This window comes from Porites lutea, chromosome 9 (assembly GCF_958299795.1).
Source record: "Porites lutea chromosome 9, jaPorLute2.1, whole genome shotgun sequence".
In the NCBI taxonomy this organism is placed as follows: Eukaryota; Metazoa; Cnidaria; class Anthozoa; order Scleractinia; family Poritidae; genus Porites; species Porites lutea.
The window spans coordinates 4,490,001-4,508,834 of NC_133209.1; the positions used below are offsets into that span (position 1 = coordinate 4,490,001).

Sequence of the window (18,834 nt, forward strand, 5' to 3'; positions counted from 1 at the left end):
CGTGATATTTTCCTTGCTCCCCTAGTTCCCCTTGTTCCCTTGTTCCCCTGTTTCCCCTGTTCCCCTGTTTTCCTTCTTTCCCTGTTCCCTTGGTCCCCTGTTCCTCCGTTTCCCCTGTTCCCCTGTTGTCCCTCTTTTCCTGTTCCCCTTTTTCCCCTTGTTCGCTTTGTTCCCCCTGTTTCCATTGTTCCCCTGTTGCCCTTGTTTACCCTTGTTACCCTGTTCCCCCTTGTTCCTGTTCTCCTTGTTCCCCTGTCCCCCCTTTTTCCTCTGTTCCCCTTGTTCTCCGTTCCGCTGTTCCCTTTTTCCCTGTTCCCCTTGTTACCGTTGTTCCTTTGTTCCCCTTTTCCTCTGTTTCCCTGCAACCCTTGTTCCCCTCTTCGCCTTGATCCCCCCTTCCCCTGTTTCCCATATTTGCCTTGTTCCCTTTGTTCTCCATTCCCCCCTGTTCCCATTGTTCCCCTGCTCCCCCTTTCCCCCCTGTTCCCCTCGTTTTCCTTCTTTCCCTCTTCCCCTTGTTCTCTTTGTTCCCCTTCTACCCCTGTTCCCCCTTGTTCCTCAGTTCACCTGTTCCCATTGTTCCCCCGTTCCCCCTCGTTCTCCCTATTCCCCTGTTCCGTTTTTACCCTGCTCTCGTTGTTCCCCTTGTTCCCTTTGTTCCCCGGTTCTAATGTTCCCCTGTTTCCTCCATTGTTCCCCTGTTTAACCTATTCCCCTGTTGCCCTTATTCCCCTGTTCCCCCTTGTTCCCCTTGTTCCCCTCTTCCCCCTTGTTCCCCTGTTTCCCTAGTTTCCTTTGTTCATCCGTTACTCCTGTTTCCCTGTTCCTCTGTAACCCTTGTTCCCCCCTTTCCCCGGTTTCCCATGTTCCCCTAGTTCTCTTTGTTCTCCATTCCCCCCTGTTCCCATTGTTCTCCTGTTCCCCTTCCTGTTCTGTTCGCCTTGTTCCCCTTATTTCCCTGTTCCCCTGTAACCCCTTTTCTCTGTAGTCCTTGTTCCCCTGTTTGCCTTGTTCCCCTGTTCCCCTTGTTCCCCTAGTTCCCTTTGTTTCCCCCGTTCCCCCTGTTCCCCTGTTCCCCTGTTCCCCTGTTCCCCCTTTTTTTAAAAATGTAACCGTTTAAATTTTTCGAGTGAAAAGTGTGTCAATTGTGCTTGTTTTGACTTCACTTGACTTTAGCTTGTCTTGTGGCTGATTGTCCAATTTTATTCTCAGCTTGACTGCATACAGACTCAAAAAAAGGCACCGATGGGATTCGAACCCATGACTTCCTGTTTACTAGACAGGCGCTCTAACCAACTGGGCTACGGCGCCCCTCACACCGAGTTACTGGAAAATTATTCATCAACAATACTTAGTGATCACAGCCTTCGATACGATATTCATTAATACCATAAAGAGATAATCTTATAAACTATTTTTAAAAGGAGGAAAGAACATTTCGAAGCCATGGTGACTAATTTACATGCAATTTTTATAAGACGGAAAGTGCTGCGTAAATTCAAAATTCTGATGAAAAAAGAATTGGCCTATTTCCACCAACGTAGTCCACGCTTTGTCGCGGAGAAGACTGAAAACGAAAAAGCAAAGAGGGCAAAAAAGACATACTCCAAGGCAATTTTAATCTCGGCTGTTTCAGATGTCTTACTGCTTGAACATGGATGAAATCTCAGCTATCTGAACGCTGTTTTTAATGAAAGAGTTAATGAAAAAGCTCCGCTTTAACTTCGTGGTTACCAGTGGTGTTTCCCGCGTGCAGCGCGATGCTTCAGGGTCGGGCACAAGCCGAAACATATCTTCATATCTTCGAAGCCGCGAGTGGCCATTATGAAGTCTTGATCATAGTGAATGGAACGTCCTTTCATAGGAACAAGTGGTCCGTTAGCTCAGTAAGCAGACCGTGGTGCTGATAACGCCAAGGTCGTGAGTTCAATCCTCACATGGACCATTTGTTATTGCTCCCGTTTTTTTTTTTTTTTTGCTTTGTTTTTTTTTTTGTGGGGCCACATTCAATTCCCCAAACGCACTTTTTATCAAGCTCTCTATTTTCTTTTTTCAGTATTTGCTGGCACCGGTTTGATTACACCGGCTACTCCAAAGAAACATCAAACAAGGGCGCGGTAAAGAAAGCCTCTTACCTTTTAGTAATTTAGGTACCTTAGTACTAACACAGTCTACACTGATGAAAACGCATGAACGTTTTGCATTTTGGCTAAGGGTCCAAAAAAAAACAAAGAAAAACGGAGTTTTTACCGCTCGACTGTATTAGTAAATAGTGATTTTTAATCGAAGTGAATTCCTTCATTTTTTTTAATGTTAAACATGCAAATATAAAAATCGTTGAAAGAAATTTTTGACTGGATAAGACACAAGTCAAAACAACCTCGAGACGGTCGCCGGCATTGTTCTTACAAAAAAAAACTAGGAAATTATGGAAATGTATAAAAATGAGAGATTAAAATGTTTGTTCCGAGAGAAGATATTTGATCGCGTCATTTGAAACGCCTTCAAACAAAAAAAAAATGATGAGTGAAATAGGAAGTAAAACAACAATGGAGAGAACGCTGGTGGATGAAAACAACTTTTTTCGAATTAAACAAAAATATTGATATGTATCATGGTTATCGCATATCCCTTGTCTCTTTAGAAACCAACTTGACGTGCACAAATTAATATAAACGAACTGATTTGCGTCGAGCACTCACTCGTTAAAGGTTTGTCAGTACAAGTACAATTGTATTAGCACATAACATATCACAGTGTGAGATGTTTATGTCAGAAGTGGCTTTAATGAGACGTACATCGCTTGAAAGCTTTTTAAGTCATGTTGGTTGCTGCGAACTCAGAGCTGCGACAAATAGCTGTCGTTTTAGTCACGTGACTCTGGTAACCTTAATTATAAATTGTGATTCGTGAGTAATAACAAAGAGGGGCTAGAGTTAATGAAAACAAGAAATGAAGACGGAAAGTATTTGCCTTCAGCTTACGCTATTCTTGTCAGGTAAGTCAGTTCTTAAATTATACAAAGGAAATGAAACAGAAAAAAACATGTCAAAGAAATAGTTTTTTCGACAAAAATCCTTTATGAGGCTTATAAGAATTGAACTTCAGATAATTTAAGACAAAGAAAACTGGACAAATCGATAACTAAAATGCTTTAAAACAAATTTTAAGCATTAAACTGCTAATGATTGTAGCTTTTCCTTCTTTCAATGAATTTCGGTAAAATGTACGATTCTTTTATTTCACTGATTTTTTTCTTAGCAAAATTGCGATTCACAGCACAATCACACATTAATAATTTAACACTACAGCTAATGGTCAAGAATGGTCTCGTTTATTTTTCTGCTCCTTTTTAAATTTATTCCCCCAGTTGAGTACGTGAGCGAAGGGACATTGCTGTCAGAAATTTAAATTTGCAAAGTATATTAATATTACAATTACTCGCCAGACATCCTGCACAACAATACATAGGTAGTATTATAAGATCAAAACAGATCGCGGCATAAATATTTATGGTCAACCAAATAGGGAGTAAATTTACTTGCTCGGTTTGATATCTTAATTCAAACCCAACTCGCAGAATGTGTATTTCCATTAAAATCAATTTTAAAAAAAATAAATTATCTGATTTTTTTGAAGACGTTTCATTTTCGTTTTAGCTGAAGATTCTTCAGACTCATGCAGAAATGTTATTATTTGCTCGGATTCCATTCATCCAATGTACAGTGAAAATCCTTTAACAGGCAGATGGTTTGTTTTGTTTATGTTAACTCTTGCGGCCAAGACAAGTGAAATGACCATCACAGAATAATAATTTAGCTGTAAATTTTAAATGGACTCTGCTCCGACTTGCTAACATTCATCAATCATTAAATATCATCAGAATATCATCAGTTCCACTCCACAAAAATGTTTTCTACAGGAGTCGCTGCTTCGGCTGATTGCTAAAACTATGAATTTCGGAAAAGGTTTCAGCTCGGCTATCAAAAGCGGCTATCAAAAGCGGCTATCTTCGTTCAAAGAGAAAACATATTTCCCTAGGAATACTAATGATTCCTTTTCCTTCGTTTATTTTAATTAGCTATACTTCATTTGAGGCTAACCGTCTCCTACGGTAAGTACTTTATGAAATAAACCTGTAAGTGTCCTTTTCGTGTCTATGTCAATTAAGTCCAGTTTTTTTAACTACGTTTTTTTAGAAAAAGAAAAGAAAAGAAAAGACAAAGAGGAAAAGACCCCTTCAAAACAAAAAGGGGATTGTTTGTTTGATTGACTACCGTGACCTATGATTCGTCTATGCTACTGCCTTGGCAGCTGATTTTGCGAAGCTCCGTCTCTTCGTAATTTATTATAGTGAAAGAGGATGTTTATCTTACTCGTAATCATCTTCCCTAAGGCTCTAAAATTTATGATCGCCACGAGGGCTAGGGCTTGATTAAAGATAATTAAAAATCTCTTTACAAGCCGGGCAAGTGCCGTGATCTCCAAGAACTGTCCCTTCAAAAATGAAACATTAGTTCTTCAGCCTATTACAAGCTGAAAGACTAACTTCTTCCTTAAAACGATGTTTAAGAAATATTCTGCCGTTACATACGTGGTATGGCCATTTCAGTGTGTCAGTGCGTCGGGGCCATCTTGGATTAGAAAATAGATGTAAATTGGGGATAGTACGCAATGCAATGAACGAGGTGTTTCCTTAGGCGAACACTCACCTTATTCGTTTTATTACTATTATTATTATTATTATTATTATTATTATTATTATTATTATTATTATTACATCATTTACGTTTTTGCTATTTTTCAACATGAGTGGGCTATAATTCTTTCGTTCTACAAAAATACCTTGCACATGACTCTAGCCAAGGTCATTGACTAAAATTGGAACTGAAGAGCAACAGAAAGAGAAGATACAGATTGATTTTGAAGATCATACATGTATAAATAATTTGTAACACATATTACTTCTCGACTCTTGTAAACAGAACTTGATGGTGGGGTTTCGTTTAGGGCAAAGACAAGTTTCATCGAGTACAAATTGAATGATACTTCATCATTCCTTGGAGCGTATTTGAGACTTGAGTTCTCGTCCACCAAATGCAATGGAGATTTACTGCTTATAACAAGTAGAGATACCGACGATTTGTATCGAATTTCTTTCCACGAACAAAATAAAGCAACTTTTTACTACAGAATTAACGGTGAAGAATTTGAAGTACCAGTGAGTTTGCCTGGAAATCTAACCTTCTGTGATGGGCGACGTCACTCGGTGGAGTTCAACAGGTATTCCAAAACGAAGACTGTGACCTCAAACGCTGACGATGGGCAGCAAAAGAATACTAGAGAAGATCGTCCGGGAATGACACGAATTGGTTTTAGCAAACCAGATAAAATTGAGCTTGGTGGACTATCAGGGAATAAGTTCGACGGATGTATCTATAATGCAATTGTCCTGTTCTACTCGTCAAATATCTTTACAAATATCAGCGTGAATGTAATAGAGCGATACACTAAGGAAGATCCTAACGTTCGTTCTGCCTATGTGTTCCCTGGGGCTTGTCCTGGCACCGAACATGAAGGTAAGATTCAGTCATCAGAAGCTGTCTCTTTCGAAACCTACTTTCAGCAGGAAAGTTAGGGAGATAATTGAAGTAACAGGATATAGAACTTGGGTTCACACAAGGGAGCTAAGCGAGGCATATTTTCAGTTATATGATTACCAAAAAAATCAGTGTTCTATCCACGTATTCAAAGAAAATAGGTTATTTTTGCCTGGTTCACGAGTATGACTAGTACTAAATGTATTTAAAACCAGAAAATTAACGCTAACGACGTTTCTCAAAATGTTTAGCTACTTTTGTAACATATTATTTTAGTCAATTATAATCCGTGAAAAAAGTGCTTTTCAATTTCTTCCGCACTGACCTCGTCTAGCCCTTTGGGGGCTAGACGAGTGTCCGAACGAAGGCCTCGTTTCGGCATCCGGCCAGTTTGTGGATGATGTGGATGATGTGGATCGTCTCTAAAACGCCCCTAAAATAACCATTTCTTCTCACTATGGTTGTGTTCAATGAGAAACAGCTGTAAACTACACATCTAGCTGTTAGTATAAACTTGAATCAGTTCAACTAGCAACTTCTAAAGAATCCACTGAACTTGGTCTTGCGTGCCCCGCTATTCTTTGATTTAAGAAGTGCGCGGTACAGTCTTTGGCGACGATATAAAAAATTATACTACTTATTCGTACTGCCCTTACAGTTGAATTCTTGTTACACCATATTTTACAATACTATTACCACACAGATGAATGTACAAGTTCTAGCAGTAACAATCCCATGAAAGCAGAACGCGGTGTAATAACAAGCCCGAGGGTCATGGAAGCAGCACAAATCACTCGCTGCATATGGTCTGTTACTACGTTGCCGAAACGTCGATTCAAACTAACGTTTTTGCATTACAATGTCAGTGGATCTTTTTCTTGCTCTGAGAGTCACGTCATACTCTATGATGGAACTGAATTGACCCCGTCGAATATTCTTGGAAGATTCTGTTTTCCTGCATCAAATAAAGTAATTTACACCCGTGGGAATAAGATGGTATTGGACATGATTCTTCCTAAACGTCACTACCTTGACTTCGTTGCTGTGTATGAATCCGTTGGACTCCATGAAGGTAAGCTTTGTTTAGGTACGGACCATTAGAAAAGTTATGGGGGTGGGGGTGAGGAATTTTCGAGCCGCGGGAATGTTTTTTCGTTATCAAATTCTTTTTTGAATTTCTTTTAGGCCGTAGCATGAATATTTTGTAGGGTTAATTGGCGTGCATGAATTTTCTTTTCATTTAATTTTCCCTTGCGCGAATATTTTTTTGTACCTCGCCCGCCCCCCCCCCCCCCCCCCCATAAGTTTTCTAATGGTCCGTCCCTCATATGTTCCCGCTCTGGTGCAATTATACAGGGGCCAAAGCAGGAGACGGCCTGCTGGCTGCAATTCTTCAAGCCTCGTGGGCTTTTTTCCTTTTTTTTTTTATTTCTATTTCATTAATTTTTAAAAGAGAAACATTTTTAATCGAAAAACTAGGATAAGCTGTAAATATCAATGAATATACCTCTGCTGAAGACCATTATGTCGTTCAACTGATAAAGTGAGTATTAAATAAAATTTAAGTTGAAGTGACTGCTTGGCCCGACAACTGATCTTGAATTATTTCTTTTTGTCAAAATTTTATTTATTTCTTTGGTGTCTTTCCTGTTTGTTGTTGTTGTTGTTTCATGTATGTTAATCCGTTGGCGTATACAGCTCGAACCCTCTTTTATCAAAACGTGGCCTGATACACAACTAATTCATATGAAAATCAAATTAATTTGCGTTTGAAAGACAAATGCCGCATTTCCGTATGAATGAGTGATCACCAGAACTTATTTTGACATAGAAGGTAAATTTAAGTAATTCGGAAACGACCCATTAAACTCTCATAACTTGTGACCTCAAGCTGCCATAATCGTGTGACAAACTGACGTTGGGTTAATTTTTTTCCGTTATGTTAAGTGGGGAAACCCTCAGGCCAAAACCAATTACAACTGAATTATACATGCCTAGTTTTAGGGCGAAGAAAAACAAAGAATGGTCAATACCACTCCCTTTCACTAAGGATAGATTAAAATCAACTAACTCAAAGTTTCCTGATACTTACCCACCATCGATCCTGTATTAAGAAGGACGAGTGATTTGCTGAGCCAAATGATCGGTTATTCCCGAGTACGTTGGCTTGTTGCTTGGCTATGCGAGCTTGTTTAACTGGTGATTTACGTTTACAGGCCCTTGTCCGATTAACAGAACCCTAAAAGGAATGTCAGGATCATTGATGAGTCCTAACTTTCCAAATAACTACGAATCTGAACAGGAATGCTCATGGATCATATCGGTTCCACAAGGTTATCACGTGCGTCTGTTCTTTGACCACGCTGCTGAATTTCACATCCATTCGTGCACTAATAAGACTTGTGACTGCGACTTCCTTGAGGTTCGCCAGGGACGAAGCTCTGAAGGAAAGCTCCTTGGCACATACTGTGGGAGTACAAAACCCTCTCCTATATATGCTAGCGGAAGCGATGTTTGGCTACGATTTGTGACTGACAAGAATTCAAACCACAATGGATTTAACGTAACATTTGAAGCTATTAACAGTCTTGCAGGTATGAGGTCATGAAGACTCTGAGTCGAATCCCTGTCTGTTCTCTAAATATCTAGTATGAAAAAATCTCTTTCCTCCGTTTAAAAAAGCTCACGCTGGCGGCTTCGTTACGTGATTTACATCCTTTGGAAAAAAAGGAAAGAAAAGATATAGAACCTTAATCACGCGCAAGCTATAATCTTCTCAGTTGCATGTTTTAGAGCAGCTATTTGCTTTTTCCCTCAGATGGCTGTCCGTGGAATAAAACTCTTACAGGACACCGGGGATACATCACCAGCCCCCTTTTTGCACAAGACTATCCCGGCAACATAGATTGCATCTGGAGAATCCATGTCACTGGGAACTACAGAGTGGCATTTGTGTTCTTGAGGCAAATCAACCTCGACCCAAACTGCACTGATGTCTTAGAAATTAGAGATGGACTGGACGCCATCAGTCCACTGCTAAGACGTTACTGCTCTTCTGAGCCCACTCCTCAAACCATATTTTCTAGCGGTAGAGAGATGTACGTGCGTTTTAAGTCTGACGGATATAATCGTCGAGATGTTTTTAGAGATGAATCAGTGGCGCCAGGATTTCATGCTACCTACTTTGTCACACGCGTCAAGTCAGGTAGTGTATCAGCAACACCTGTTCAAAAGCTATTATATAGATTTGGCCAGGACTAAAAGCGAAGCTCTGGTTAATAATACTTATAAACAGAAAAATTAAATCGTTTGGTGCTAAACGGAGACGACAATGAAAATGGCTTCAAGACTAATAGATCTAGTAGCAAAAAAACAAATTGCACGTGCAGCACACTTTTTCTTCTAATTAGCAAAAACCAAATTTGCACGTGCAGCACGCTTTTTTGTCTTTCCCTTGCCGTTGTTTTGAACGACTACAACGCTGTTTTGTACGACTAGAACGTCAAACTTCCTAGTCACGTTGCCATACATGTTGATTGAGTTATTTTACATTGGTATGCCTATGGTGCGAACGGACGGTCGCTCGCTCGGTGTAGGGTAACGTGATTACCAAATTTTCTCGGAAGGGTAGATTATCACATTTCCTTAGCTATGGGGCTCTGCCCACTCGCGGCGCGAGCTTCGCTATTAAAGAGCTTAAGCAACGACGACAGTAATGGCAACGTCAGAAAAGCCATAGTTTTAGATTAGCAAAAACAACAATTCTGCACGTACAGTGCTTTTTTATACATTTCTTTGCCGTCACTGCATGACGACCAAGCAAGACGTGCATGAAAGTGCCTAGTTTCACGTTTTATGGTGGACGCAACAATAAGCCAGGAAGAATTTTTCTCTTTTTCTTAACTTGAATATTATGGTTATGAGGAACACCGGAAAAGTTCGGCTACACAAAGTGAGTGAGTTGGAATAATGGCGATGAAGATTGGAACAGCGCAAATGGACTCACTGCCTTTGCCGTCCTCGGATCCGTAAGGTTTCTAATGACAAATGGACCGTGATACACATCATGAAATGACGTCAAAATGTTGAAACTCAAGTTGAATCACTAGCCCCAGGCAATTGGTTCCAATTGAAAGTTGGCAAGCTACAACTAGTTGCAAAAATACTTGAGACACTGTACCGTATTTGGGCATAGATGGCATGTCCATGATCTTGACCTTATGAGATTCTCCCTCCTCCTTTGTGAAAGTTGCTATTAAGCAATACAAGACCATGCTCAAACCTTGGAAGAACAAGTGTGAATGGCCATGGAGGAGAGGGAGAAGGTGAGTCTTCTTACAGATGTGTGACTAGCACGAATAAGTAAAAAAAGACTGCTTTTTCGTCGGACTGACTCAACTTTTGCAACTGGTTGTAGTTTCATAACCTTGTAATTAATGTAATGTGCATATTAGGCTTAATGCCTTTGTTAATTTCACAATATGCTCCGTAACTATAATAATTATAAACCGTACTTATTTCCTTCTTTCAGATGCATTCATCTTAAAAGGCAGTATTTTCACCATGGTTTTGACAGTCCTCCTTTGTACCTTCCGCTGAATGACCTGCTAAAAGAATCCAAGGTTCCAACGGCAAACGACACGAGTGCTGGGAGCAGGCCATATGTCATTGTATGTCTAGCTATGTCTTACCATTACAGAAATTTTGAAACTGTTCTACCTTAACTTACTTATTATTTTTCTTCTGATCACAATTTCGCTTTCCTGGCCTTGTTAAAGCAGAGCGCATAATGTAAATTTATGCTTTAAGTGCATTTTGTCAGGCAACTGGGTTTTTTGCAATCAACCAGTGGATAGTCTTAAAGACTTAAAGGTTAATGGCGCTGGCGAATAGTCTCGACGAAGTGCTAATGTGTTGTATTGGAGTAACACGCTTTTAGGGCCTGATTCTTTGCTATTACAAAAGCAGTGATCTTTAAGTTCTATCGGTTATTGCAATTGTACTAAAATAAGTTAATAGCCTGCTTTTTGCCATTGAAAAGCCCTATTTGGTTGGAGGGCTTCTAGTCATTAAGGTAAAAGAGTGGAACTGGTAACGGATATTTGACTTTTCTGAAGTTTGGAAATAAAATTTTTATCTTGATGGGGGAGTTACTTTAGAACCTTACCTTAAATACTAGCTGTACGAAAAATGCTATACGACGGAATAGAGGAATTAACTCATGTGACTATGTTGTTGTTCATCGGCTTCCATATTTGCCTTGAGAGATAAAAGTCTCATGAGATTATATGCCTTACCTTTCCTGCTGTTTTTCAAGATTGATCATTATAATGTTTCTTTTACGTCTCCTTCGAATTAATGAAGAAGGATAATTATTAAAGCCAAACCATCAAGAGCAGTCGATGAGGCCCAGTCTGCTCAGCTTACTTTTGCATCGCGACCTGTCCAACAACGCTAGAGACGTTTACAGTCAAGCCAAATAGACAAGCGTACACACCAAGATTCCATCAGATTTTTAACGAATTTATTATTTGAAAGGTTATTACCGTTAGTAGAGGTAGACTCTGCATCGCGCTAGCGCAAAGTGAGCAGGAATTCATATGCCAGCTTGTTTTGTTTGAATTTGATATAAACGTACATAAAGCAATTTTATGCATTCAAAGATTTTTCAATCGGACCGAATGCTGAGAAGATGAAGCCAAAAATTCACTGCTCGTTATAGATGCAGGAGTGTAGATTTCAATTTGATACTAGTCTAGGCAACGAGATGGTAAATGAAATCTTTCAAACTTTCAAATAATCGATTCATTAATGGAACGCGAAAGTAGCGTGACTTTAATGATATCCTGACTATGCTACAGCGCAATTGAAAGAACCCTCGAAGTTGTTACCTTTTAATTTCTCACATTAGGATTAGGATTACGATTTTCAACATTAGCTAGGCAACACTTTGCTGGCTAAAGGATCTAAAGGACATTATGCCGAAAGCAGAGATTCGTTTGATGAATATCATGCTCGTTCCCAGGTTTCCCGCCCCCTGAAGCTACGAGGAGAAGAAGGAGTGAACCTAGCGCGAAACGCCGTCTCCACTGAAACAGGCCATTATCTTATTTGCACTGAGCAGTACATTGTCGTCTCTCGATTTATGTACCAAAAAAAATTATTTCTTTATCAATTTTAAAACACAGTTGCTGCAATTTAATTTAGAAATTGGTTAATGCACCCAATTTAAGGTAATGTCACGTGATATTTTTTTTTGTTTATTTTTATTTTTGACCGTTACACAACATTGTTAATTTATAATCTTTTCTTTTTCTTTCGCTTTTACAATACTGTACATTCCTATGGTGATATAAACTTCGAGCAGTCATTGAAACAACGTGGACAAAGAAAAGCCTCAAAGGCTGAAAATGTCATCAAATGTTGTTAATGATGTCTTTACCTTACATCGGCCAGCTAATATTACAAGCTTTTTGAGTAAACGTAACGTCAATGCTTGTATACGTAACCCACGACAGCTGACTTACTGAAATAACTGGTCACTACTCACAGTCTCCTCTCGTATCTGGCGTAAAACGAAAAAAACGTCCACTGGCTTAAGAATGTCTTCTTCCAGCAAACGAAGCTCCTCTTCGCTCAATTTCTTAGCAGCAGCCGTGAGGCGGCCATCAAACTTTGGTTTCCAGTGATCGATGGTTGAACAGGGAGTGCTTGAAAGACGGTTACGCCTACTGTTGCTCGGATCACTGGCCTGGCGTTTAGCATTTTTGTGCTTGTTAAGTGCCTCCGGTCTGGACGTAGACATCGTTCTCGTCAGCGGTTTGTGAATGTTAGTTTGATCGGGAGCTATTGCCGAGAAAATCCTCAAGTTTCGTTGCCTTTCTACTTCTTTCAACACCGCAGTCATGTTGGGGAATTTCTCGATATCAATGTACAAACTCATGGTTGCAGTACACTCTTCACTGACCAGGGAGAAAAAAACTAGGAGCGTGGAAAATAACCTCCGTACTACTTCGCTGATAGATAATTCTGTTACTGGCACTGCTTTTTTAAAACGTTCCCGCTATTTATAGATGTTAGGGATTCACTGATGAATTGAAACATTCTCCTCAGCATATCGTTCCACTTTCAAGCATTCGGGTGACAAGAAAACCGAAACTCATTAGTTACCACGTGTCGTAAATACGGTTAATTGAAATTTTATGCTGGGTATTTCCCGTACGTCACGACTAGAAAGCTAACCTGCGCTGCAGACGTAATTTAACGAACTTCACCAGAGTTTGGTTTCTTTTGAGGCGTGGGCTACTAGAAAGCGAAAGCAGTTAATTAAACCTACCACGTAAATCAGTACTCATCTTGATTTAAAAAAAGTTATATTCCGTTGAGTGTGACGGTAGTAAGCTTTTTTATGCTATTTTTGTTCACTAAATAACGATTGCTAAAAGTCCCGATAAAAACCCTTCTAATATTTCTGTTGCGCAACGATTCACACTCTTGAGCTTTGGGTACCTGCAGGCTCCTGGTACCTGTGATTTTTCTATAAACTTGTACCTCAAAATTTCAGCTTTATATGCGACAGCAACGAGTTACATCAAAAGGTAACCAGTAACAGGTTTAAATTAATAAAAAAAAATAGGCTGTGCAAAGAATTATACAGGTCGAGGAAAATGTTATCCACCGAGGATGGGGTATAATTTTCTCTACGTCACAAAGAGCAGATAATGCCATTAATTAGCTACCACGGGAATTACGTTAGTAATTTGGTTTCAATTACAAGATGCCGCCCGGTATCGGCGCACGGTACTTTCATTACTGATGGTCAAGAATTTTTATGGTGAGGGGTACCCCGCAGGATTCCGTTAATGAATCGATTATTCGAATAATGATTCCATCAGTCATTGCGTCAACCAGTATCAAATTTAAATCTGCATTCCGCGATACATAATGAGCAGTGAATAATGATGATGATGATGATGATACCTTTATTTAATTGTCAAACTGTAATAGCGGTGTAGAACCACTATGTGGGGACACTGAAAAAGTTAAAATAACTAATAGATTAATAAATTAATTTATTAAAGAAAAGAGAAATTAGGAAAAACTATAAACAGTATGTGCAAGTAAGAAATTCGGGAGAACTATATACAATATGTACAGATGTATCCATAATCGTATAAATTAAGAACTGCAAAGAGAGTAGTTTGAGCAATTATTATCTCTTCAGTAATAGCATACTAAGATCCAATTTTCTGTTGTTATATTTCACAACGTGGACGCTTCTTTCACGTTACTAGGAACAGAGCTCCATACCTTCGGGCCGACATACTTGAGCGAGTGCTTTCCAAAAAAGGAGACTGTGTTAAATCTGGGTGTAGTGAGGTCATGATTGCGCAATTTATACTTAACTGCAGGCTGTTCAAATAAAGCGCTAATGTACGTAGGGGACATGTTCTCCGGTTAACTTTCTACATGACAAAAATCCTTGAATGGATAGAATTGCTCTGAATTTATTTACATCAATTCAAGAAACCCTTGCTGGTAGAAATTTCATAACTACCTCGCGTGTGAATAGCCCTTGTGGGTGTTTAAGTCATATGAGCAAATTTCACCACCAAGCCTGGTTTTGAAATTGTAAAGTTACGAAGTTTTGCATAAATGAATTCCCGAGGTAATAGATTTGAAAAGAATATTCACGCACAAAGAGCGCAAACGCAGAGAATAGGCCATTTCCGAGTTCCCCCGGGCCTCGTGCAAATAAAACTCATTTTCACAAGAAAAGGTGCGCACCTAGCCTCATTTTAAAAGTGAGGGTTTTTGGAACTCGGAAGTGGCCTATTTTCCTTGCAAAGGAGGCATAGTGGTGAAATTTGCTCGTCTGACGTAATCATGCGTAAGGACCGTTCTCTGGTCATGACGCATGCACGCAGGAATGTAGAGATGAATCTGAAATCTACAGCTGCCAACGGATTCAACTTCATTAATGGAATTTCGAGGGAGGAGAGTACCCTTGACCTGGCTTGACTGTAAAATGTAAATACGTTGTCGAGACTTTTATCGACTATAAGATTTTTCTGACGAGGAACCTTTTTAATGTTTTAGAAAATCTTTTAGAAAACACGCAGTGAATTTATTCAGGGGGAAGCAATAATCTATCAACAGTGACGTCTGTAATTAAGGTTAATTAGCAACAGTAATACCGGTCCCTCGTTCAGATTTCCTGCACGTCATAGTGAGAAGGTCATGGCTTGGCCAATTACAGCGGAACCTCTCCTTTGGGATACCTCTGTTCAAAGGACACAAAATTTAGTCGGGGAGAAAAGTTCACATAAGCTTTGTATTTGTTACCTGTATGATTGAAGGATCACCTCTATTTAGGGGAAAAGGACACTTTTCTGGGCCTTTTAAATCCAGTTTTAGCCTTCGTTCTGGGGACACCTTGGTACTTAAAAAGTGACTGACCACAAAAAGGGTTGATAAGTTTCATATATTGTTCATTGGTCAAAATGGCCACAGCTTCAACCATAAAACATGGTGAACTATCTCACTAAAATAGGTGTACTAAACTGGTGGAAATTCATTGATCAACACACGAAATCATGAATGATTTTTAATGCCGTTATCTAGCTGCTTGAATTTGATACTGGCTGTTGCAACGAGTAATGGATTAATGTTTGAAATAGTCTATTGATTAATGGAATCTATGGGGGTACGCTAAGGCTGGAGTGACCGTAAGTGAAGCGGTTCCTGACTATGCTATACCCAAACACAATTGCAAAACCCACAAAGTTGGTACCTTTTTTACATCAAGATTTTTCTTGATTTTAATTAAATTGACGGTTTTTTCTAATTGGGCCTTTACGAGTCAACATTAATAAGGCAACACTTCACTGGCTAAAGGCGATTATGGCAAAAGAATAGAGTCGTTTAATGGATATCATCCTCGTTCCCAGGTTTCCCGTCCCTTGGAGCTACGAGGAGAAGGAGGAGCGTCCTGGGTATGAGTTCGGTTTTCTTTATTTTACTTGTACTAAGCAACACATAGCCGTCTTTCGATTTACGTGCTAAAAAAAATCAATTAACACAATTGATGTAACTTAATTTAGTGAACGGTTGACGTACAGAATTTAATGCAATGAGTAATTTTTATTTTCTGATAGTTTTTCTCAAGAGGGTCAAGGCCTTAGTCAAAGGGGTGTTCGGAGCATATGATTGATTGGCAGTATATCTCGAGTGATACCTACAACGAAATAATTTTTCCCCAAAAGGAAATCTTGAGGTATCCTTTTGCCTTAACATTTAATAATTGACACGTGACATGTCACGTAAACAAAAATTCAAAATGAAGGAAATTGGAGAATTGGTGACGAATTTACTTTGTTCGGGTAAATAACTTGGTATTTGTGATAGAGAGTAAACAATACCTTACTTTCTACGTTTGGAATTAAATGCCCATTGTTTAAAACATTTAGAAAAATGGTCACTTGACATATCATGTGACTTATTCACACAACATTTATTCTTTAAAATGTTAAGGACGATGAGTCCTTTATGTGTGCCAAATTTTGCTTCAGCGTCATAATCTGTGCCGAAGTTATCGCCAATAAATTAATTTCCATAGTTAAACCCATTAGTCCCAGGCCTTAAATTACTTGAGTTGATTAGTTACTAATAAATTTTTGTTAATGTTATAAGCAAAACAGTAGCTTTGTGTCATTACTTTTTTTTACCTTTTTTAATGCACATTTTTTTCGCGTTTACAATTCTGTACATTCTTATGCATTGGGTCATTCAAAGCAGTCGTCGATACAAAGTGAAAAATGGAAAGCAACGGAAGACTGAAAATGTCATTAAAATGCTTTTAATGGCGTCTTTGCCTTGCATTGGCCAACTAATAATTTTTATTTCCAAGTTTTGCTATAAAACGCTAATGTTTGTACCTCACGGCAGCTGACCTACTGAAATAACCGGTCCCTACTCACAGTCTCCTCTCGTATCTGGCGTAAAACGAAAAAAACGTCCACTGGCTTAAAGATGTCTTCTTCCAGCAAACGAAGCTTTTCTTTGCTCAGTTTCCGAGCAGCAGCGGTGAAGCGGCCATCCAACTTTGGTTTCCAGTTATCGACCGTTGAACTCTCGGGAGTGCTTGAACGACGGATACGCCTGCTGTTGGTCGGATCACTGGACTGGCGTTTCGCATTATGGTGCTTGTTAAGTGCGTCTGGCCTGAACTTAGACACCGTTGTAGTTCTCGTCAGCGGTTTGTGAATATTACCTTGATCGGGAACCATAGCTGAGAAAATCCTCAAGTTTCGCTGCCTTTCTACTTCTTTCAGCACCGCAAACATGCTTGGAAATTTCTCAATATCAATGCACAAACTCATGATTCTGATGATTGCTGTACATACACTCTCCACTGACCAGGAAATGTAAACTTCGAACGAGGAATATAACCTTCGAGCTAGTTCTGGTAGATAATTCAGTGACTGGCACTTTCCCGCCATTTATAGACGTCAGGAATTCACTGATTAATTGAAAAATTCTCCTCAGCATATAGTTCCACTTTCAAGCATTCGGGTGATAAGAAAACAGAAACTCATTAGTTACCGAGTGTCGTAAATACGGTTAATTGAAATTTTATACTGGGTATTTCCTGCACGTCACGACTAGAAAGCTAGCCTGCATCGTAGAAGTAATTTAACGGACTTAATCAGAGTTTAGTTTCGTTTGTGGCGCAAGCTACTAGAAAGCGAAAACAGTTAATTAAAGCTGCCACGTAAATCAGCATTTATCCCGATTTAAATACAATTATAGGCCGTTGAAAGTGACGGTAGAAAAAAAAACCTTGAATACCTTTACGTCACAAAAAGGAGATAATACTATTCATTATTGCTGCCACGAGTTAATTGGTTCTTTTAAAAATTGGTTTCATTCCGTCAACGACGTTATCCGGTAATTCTAAAGACTAAGTAATTTGAAAGAGCCCGTTTTCGGTGCGGGATAATTTCTTCACCTTTGTTCCAAAATTTCAGTTTTAAAATTAATAAGGCGTTCTACACACTATGATCAGTAATCAAAATAGCCATTTAAATGATAAAACAAGGTATGACTTTATTCAGGGGGGAAACAATAAGCTATCAACGATGACGTCTGTAACTTGGGTCAATTAGCAATAATCATTGATGGGCTCCCGCAACAATAATGTCTCTGTGATTTCCTGTTCGTCATAGTGAGGTAAGTTATGGCTTCATCAATTAGCCATGACCTGACCAATTAGCAACTAAATTAATTACCCGAAAAACCACTGATTTATTTGTCGGTGTCCATTTGTTGTTTGAAATCAGCGTTGTTGGTTTTTTTTCTCTGCTCTCTGCTCTGGGTACTTTTTTCTGTGACTCCGGTTCTCCTCTCTTCCAAAAAAAATACAGTCCAAATTCCAGTATGATCCAGAAAATGGCTCTAGTTGCTAAGGGTTATAAGTGCCACACTTCTCCAAACAACGTTAACTTGATTTGGTTTTCGATTTGATGCAGGCTTATTCGGCCCATTTTACAGTATATACTGAATTGAATATTAAAATTCAGTTGGCGGGAAGAAAGCAGTTGTCAGTTGACCGAGATACCAAAAGCCTTATTATTTCTGCCACTGCGGAGCATGGTCCGAGGCTAGCTAATCACAATGGAAAAAGACAATGAAAAGAGCCAGTAAAATACAAGCAAATACCCCATAGCGCGTGTTCGCGCGGGGGAAGAAGGTGCTAGTAAGTCGAGATTTGGTTTTGGTTTCTTCTTATTAGTTAAAGATGTTCCTACGAGTCTCGAAAACCAACCGAAAAGCACAAGTATATTAGCCTCCCCGCAGACGTCCTTTGGGATTCGTTTGTCACGCATTCATTTCTCCCCTACGGACCGTGGGGGAAAAATGAATGCGTGACAAACCAACCTCGCCCCCAGGGCTTTTCCCTTAATGATGACAAAGGAACCCCAAAGGACGTCTGCGGGGAGGCTACAAGTATAGTTACATAAATAAGCAAAACCAGTCACTGAACACTTAAGCTTGAAACTGCCTGGTTGCGAACGACGGGTCGTTTTATAGCCTTCCAAATTAAAAGAAACAAATATTAAACGGACAGTATAAAACCCATACTTTCGATATCATTAGCATTCTGTTCAAGGCGGGAGCCATGTTGACCCAAGTATATAAGCTGCTTACTCAACTGAAGTCAATGTACAAATAA

The 18,834-nt window shown here is 39.4% G+C and overlaps 2 protein-coding genes and 2 non-coding genes across 4 annotated transcripts in view; 2 read left to right on the forward strand and 2 right to left on the reverse strand.

The window, feature by feature from the left end:
- Window positions 1-7,882, reverse strand: part of LOC140948279 (lipoxygenase homology domain-containing protein 1-like) — a 12,191-nt gene extending 4,309 nt beyond the window's left edge. Inside the window, exon 1 of the mRNA XM_073397510.1 lies at window positions 7,693-7,882. Coding sequence (XP_073253611.1) covers window positions 7,693-7,699 — 7 coding nt within the window. The 5' untranslated portion in view covers window positions 7,700-7,882. The remainder of the gene's footprint in view (window positions 1-7,692) is intronic.
- Window positions 1,238-1,311, reverse strand: Trnat-agu (transfer RNA threonine (anticodon AGU)). Its single transcript has one exon. It is a non-coding gene; the product is annotated as a tRNA-Thr (tRNA).
- Window positions 1,873-1,945, forward strand: Trnai-gau (transfer RNA isoleucine (anticodon GAU)). The gene has a single exon. It is a non-coding gene; the product is annotated as a tRNA-Ile (tRNA).
- Window positions 2,707-10,742, forward strand: LOC140948278 (dorsal-ventral patterning tolloid-like protein 1). The gene is made up of 7 exons (XM_073397508.1): window positions 2,707-2,998; window positions 4,082-4,114; window positions 4,986-5,579; window positions 6,304-6,672; window positions 7,817-8,194; window positions 8,419-8,805; window positions 10,132-10,742. The coding sequence occupies exons 1-7, from the start codon at window positions 2,953-2,955 to the stop codon at window positions 10,197-10,199; spliced, it is 1,875 nt and encodes a 624-aa protein (XP_073253609.1). The 5' UTR covers window positions 2,707-2,952; the 3' UTR covers window positions 10,200-10,742.
- The last annotated feature ends 8,092 nt before the right edge of the window (window positions 10,743-18,834 follow it).